The 6,000-nt window shown below is 45.4% G+C and overlaps 1 protein-coding gene across 4 annotated transcripts in view; it reads right to left on the bottom strand.

Moving 5' to 3' along the window:
• Positions 1–1,955: 1,955 nt before the first annotated feature.
• DNM1 (dynamin 1) overlaps positions 1,956–6,000 on the bottom strand; it is a 105,007-nt gene continuing 100,962 nt past the window's right edge. For 2 of the 4 annotated variants that reach the window (XM_065419024.1, XM_065419025.1), the window contains exon 22: positions 1,956–2,016. In XM_065419024.1, coding sequence (XP_065275096.1) covers positions 1,956–2,016 — 61 coding nt within the window. Of the gene's footprint in view, positions 2,017–3,362; positions 3,436–6,000 lie in introns of those variants that run through there. The other 2 variants (XM_065419023.1, XM_065419026.1) reach the window with 2 other exon arrangements.

Below are 6,000 nucleotides of genomic sequence, written 5' to 3'. Positions count from 1 at the left end.
AACCTATTTAGCATTGTGGGCCACATACACAGCTCTCTGTGTTATGTGGGCTGCATCCACACAATATATATACTACCTGTATGGCCCGGCGGATGTCACATGGGCCACAGCTGTGTGGTGATTGGGCCGCAAGTTGAGCACTGACCTACAGGGACTTGGGAACCTTGGCATCCACTTGATGGTATCAGAATGTCCGCACAAAATTCAGCCAACCTGGGGGCCTCAGCTGGGCATTGATGGGGCCAGGACTGAAGTGCTGAACAGGCTGACTCTGGGGACCCAGAAACCTTAGTGGGGAAGAGGTTGACATGGAGGGATTTGGGGATTTTGACATATGAAGCAGGCTCGGGCCTTGATGCTGACCCTGAAGGATCTGGGGACGTCGGTGCTACATCTGTGGTGCTGGGACTTCAGCACCAAATAGGTCAGCATGGAGAGATCCTGGGACCATGGCACTACATCATCACTTCTGGGACCTCAGTGCTGACCTAAAGGAGACCCAGGGACCTCAGCACCACGTTGACAGTGCCAGAATCTTGGCACCAAATTAGATTGAAACAGAGGAGTGTGGGAACCTCAGCACTGCCTGGCATCAGGTGCCTGCTGGCACCAGAACCTCGGTGCTGGGCTTACCCAGACAAAGTCGGGGAGATAGATGTCACTTAAGTGGGACACATTGCCACTTAAGGGCTAGTTGATGTCTGCAGTCTATGCTGGCCTTACACAGTGCCAGACGTAGCTGACTGGGCCTAAGAAGCCTCCTGCATCAGTAGAGGTGTGTTAGGCTCCGGCAAGTCATCCAGGATATCTGTGCCTGATGGTACCATTTCTTCTTTATTCTTCAAACTGAAGAAACAGTCCAATCTGCTAATCTAATCTTTTAAAAAAGCGCCCCAAAGGGCAGCATCAAAAGGAAAAAAATGAGGAAAGCATCAAGGCCACTGCACCTTCAGTGATTAAAAAGGAACTGAAAGGCAGTTAGGGACACTCCCTCTTTTACGCCCTCAGAATCGGACAACTGGCCCCAACAGACACTGCTCGCTAGAAAAATTCTGCAGCTCAATGCCAGGCCACTATATCTTACAAGTGGGAATAGGCAGATGCAACTTTAAGAACAGGCAGTTTAGGGTGTGGTGTTCTTAAAAACGTACACTCTCCAGGCCTGGGCATTAAACGAATGCCTGCTGCTTTATTTTCTTGTGAAGAGGATTTGCTTCAGTGTTCTTGACCAACATTTCCTTTGTCTAACTCTTTGTGTAGCTTGGTGCCACTCCTTCCGTGCCCCCCCCCCCTCAGGTGGTAGCATCTGAGTGATGCTGTGCGTGTAGCTTGTAAAGCTCTTTGGGATGAAAGGTTAAATTATAATTAAACATAAAGCCTGTTCACGCCCAGAGAGAGAGTGAGTTTTATTCTACTTGTGGAGTCCATCATTATACAGAAATGATAGTTTATTTCAACCAATAAACAAGAGTGACAGGTAGATCACAAACTGCATCACAGCTACTACCAGCACTGAGATGGTTCACCCACGAGTCGGGGGCAATACAATAACGCAACTGTACACAGCAGAGAATTTAACAATCAGCTCAAAAACTCCATGTCAGGATTCAGTTAATTTGTTGGGTTTGTGTGTGTGGAATATATATATTCCTACATAAGTATTTGCTAAAGTCCACATAGAAGCACAAATGGCTTAAAACACCTGACATGTATATAATTTGATCTTATATATATATATTTATAGATATTTATATAATAGGATATGTTTCTCATTACTACAATATACTTGTTTTAATTCCTTTAAGCAACTGGGAGGAAAAAAACAGTTTCACTAGAGTCACATCTGATATGTGTATGTCACAAACTACACCAGAACAAGCCATGTGTGAGATGAGTCAGACCATTCCAGGACAGAACAGCTAAGAGGCAGGCAAAGATTCTCAGAGGGAGCAAGGCTACATTTCAAATGGTGGTTTTGGACTCTCTGGGCGGGAGGGACTGGCCTTGCCTGGCCTGCTGGAATTTAAAGAAAGACACAAAAGAAAAAGGGAAAGAGGGAGGGGGAAAAAAGCATTAAAACAATAATTAAAACACAGAAAGGAACTGGCATCAGAACCTCAGGCAAAGTGGATCCACAACAGAAATCAAAACTAACAGTACTGGAATAAGAGAACTTAAATCTGAAGCAGGGCTGGTTTAAAGCCTGGAGGGTGAATGCTCCTTTTTGCTTCAGCAGAGCCACAACATCTGAGGTGCACAGGATCAATCAACTTTTTAATACTCTCTTTTTTCTTTCCTTTTTACACATACAACATTAAAACAAAATACCCAAATTGTTAAGAAGATGAGTCGTGGTCTGCAGTGGTTACAAGTATCCTGAAACACGTACCATCCGCATGCAAGAAGAAAAGGTTACCATAATCATCACACTATCCAAAAATACACCGAACAAGAAATGTGCTTATTTGAAGCAGAGATATTTGTAATAAAACATTACTTAGCGAACTCCCTGAAAACTTCTGCTTGTCCATTTGCAAAGGGGGAGCATCATACCTATTCCCCTCAGTTTCTGGAAAGTCAGTTGTAGGCAGTGATGTGACACAGCTGCTGGCAGAGGCCAGCGGCTCTCCATCAGCAGTATTTCCTCAGCTACTATGGAGAGCTGAGGGCAGGTAGATCCATCTGCTCCATGCACTCTGAGGAGTGTATATGTGCTATCTCAGACTTCGTTCTAGAAGGATTACACCGTTCAATAAAGCTCCCCCCATCCTGATCTCCCTGCCTCGCTTTGAAGTGAGGTTGATTGCACTGTTCCCAACAATATATGAATGTTTGCACCTTAATTCAAACCCATACACTGGACATTTCACCTTTGTTACCAATAATGTCACACATTTTGACAGTATCGCTTATTATTCTTCTGAGTTGCGCTTTGTCTTCTTAACTACAACATAAGAAAATAGTACAGAGCTACAGATTAGTTCGAGGTGCTGAGACACTACAGCTAGCCAATGCAGGCAGGACACATTGTTCAGGCTAGATCAACCAGGTGGAGCATTTGGCTGGGCAGCTGCCATTTGGGCTTAAAGATGCCCCCGCAACTGATCACTCCAAGGAGCCTGTGTCTTTCAAGGTCCCACGCCATTGAATGGGGACTACTCTATGCTCACAAAGCAATACAGAACGCACAAGAGAAGACGAAGAAGAGCTCAATCACTAGCTTGTGTTTTACAACACACCAGGAGGGGGCAGTGGAAGGTGAAGGGTGGGATGGATGAGGAGTGAATGTGCCTGTGGAAGGTGGTGTGGGGCAGGGAAGCCGCGGGTACGGCACTCGTCGCCAGCTGTCTACAGGCCTTGGGTTATAAATCTAAGAGGGACGGTTCAGCTGGTCGGATTATGGTGGGTCGAGTAGGTGAGGCAGGGCCCTTCCTGCTGTGAAAAAGCAGAAGAAAACAAAAACGAGAAGAGAACACACACCGTGGTTAGCATGGCAGTCACAGTCACAATCACACATGCTTCTCCACCTCATTGGAGCCAGTGGGAGGCACCAAAGACAGGGGACCTCAGATTGGGGAAACGGGTTACCCACAGCATCAGCAGGAGACCATGGAGAAGTCTTGCAATTTTAAAATCAGCTAAACATTGGCTCCTCTGGTCCACTGTGGATCCCTAATAATAATGAGGAAGAATTAACTGCACAGCTATTATCGCCTTCCAGCTGGGAATCTCAAAGCACAAAGGCTAATTGCCAGCGACTGCACTGGCACCAGAATGAGAGTCGAGAAGCATGGACACGATAACAGTGAAGCTACTATACCAAGCAAGGGAACGTCAATCACACAGTGTGGACAGTGCCCTCTGGGAGGCGCTGTCACAGAGGCTGCTGGCTGGTTTGGAGAAGCACCCTTCCCCTGCACCAAGGCAGGTGACAGTCTGTAGAATTCAATTCTCAACAGCTAGGAGCATCTTTGAGATTAGCTACCAAACTAAATTTGATCCTTTTGTTCGTATAGTCATGGGACCCAACAAACATGACTCCAATTGACTTTAATGAAGGGAATTTGGCCCTTGCTATTTGTGACCTGATTTTCTTAATATTGTTTCAGCATTTCTATGCTGCAAGTGTTTCAATAAGTTGAACTGGCAGCAATTTGCTCTAAGTAGAAGGGCACCAACTTCAGCATTACGAGATTGGCTTCCTGTAGGGGCCACAGTCCCTTTCTCTCATCTGGCTAAATGAAGAGGACGTCAGCTTGAAAATATAGGCTTCAAGGAAAGAAGGAAGATTGTGCATAATCTAAACATGGTTAGAAATGGATAGACTTTTCTCTGTGAATGAAAACGGTTTGTATATTTTCATTTAAACACTGCCCCCTGCAATGTCTGCAACCCAAACTCAACAGCATCCTTTTAGTACATGAGATCTGGAAAATTAAACTAATCAGCACATGGCAAGACTAGTTTCATTGTCCAAGATGCAGGGCCGCCCAGAGGATTCAGGGGGCCTGGGGCAAAGCAATTTTGGGGGCCCCTTCCATAAAAAAAAGTTGCAATACTATAGAATACTATATTCTTGTGGGGGCCCCTGCGGGGCCCAGGGCAAATTGCCCCACTTGCCCCCCGCTCTGGGCAGCCCTGCCAAGATGAATGAAATGCAAAGAGCAAACGAATAGGATGTGGTTGAAAGTAAATGAGATTGATATCATTCTGTATGTTTTAATAGTCAGTGTTTGTATTGGTAATACACACAAGGAAATCTCGTTGAATTTGCACCCTGACAGTGTTACATTGATGTGAATCTGGATTCCCGGTGATCTATTTAAGAAACAGAACCTGGCTACTGAAACTAAGGCCCTGTCTGTACAGAGGTTTTTTGCATGCTCTAAATCGTTGCAAGCCCTGTTTTGCACAGGCGCAGACCGCAGTAAGTGTATATTCAGAGTTCAACTATTGTAGCTACATTGATGTAGTTACACGGGTGTGAATTTCTACTGTTTAAACAAGCAGTAAGTAGAACCAGAAACTTTCCGTCCTAATGAACAGACATAAGGCCAAATTCAGCCCCGGTGTAAACAGACACATCTCCCGTGAAGCCAAGGGCATTACAACCACCTACAGCAGGGCTAAATTTGACCCTTTGTTTCCTGCCTGGGGCAATGTTAAGCCATGACTACACTACAGCGGCTGCAGCAGCATTGCTCTGGCACTGCAGCTGTGCTGCTATAAGGTAGATGCTTCCTACATCAACGGAAGGGGTTTTTCCATCCATGTAAATAATCCACCTCACTGAGAGGTGGCAGCTAAGAAGAATTCTTCCGTCGACCTAGCTTTGTCTACAGTGGGGGTTAGGTTGACCTAATTACGTCTCTCAGGGCATGACATTTTTCACAGCCCTGAGCAATGTAGGTTGATCTAATTTTTAGGTGTAGACCAGGCGTACTGTACCACCTGAAGCTTTCTTAAAAGAAATTGCTGAACGTTGTGGTTTTTCTTTGACTCCGCAAATCCATCTATAATGCGAGAGAAGCCACCACTTCCCAGGCTGTCATGCACAAGTTGTTCTTCAAGTAACGCAATATAAATGATGGGACTGAGTTAACCTGAGAATAATTCAATACCACTGCAAGGTAGTTAAACGGATACCTTTATACAGAGGAGGAAACTGAGTCAGAGAAGGGCTATCCCTTGGGGAGGTGATGGCATGGGATACTGGCCTTCTTGATGCACTGAAGACCTGTGTGTTATTTGCTATAGTTGCTCACCTAAGGCCTTACTTAAAGCCCACTAGAGTCAATGGAAAGACTCCCATTGACTTTAATGGGATGCAGAGCAAATCCTTAACTAGGTGCTATTGCACTGTGCCACCCGTACGCTAAAGGGCATCTTTTCTAAAGCTCAGAGGTCAATTTGCATCTCACTCTTGCTGTTCTTACCAGATATAGACAGGAAAGAGGGATTGAAATCATTGGAGAGCAAATGATACAAGACACTCTGGCA

The sequence above is a fragment of the Emys orbicularis genome, chromosome 18 (assembly GCF_028017835.1).
Source record: "Emys orbicularis isolate rEmyOrb1 chromosome 18, rEmyOrb1.hap1, whole genome shotgun sequence".
NCBI classification, from domain to species: Eukaryota; Metazoa; Chordata; order Testudines; family Emydidae; genus Emys; species Emys orbicularis.
This window is presented reverse-complemented; position numbering and strand designations above follow the sequence as displayed.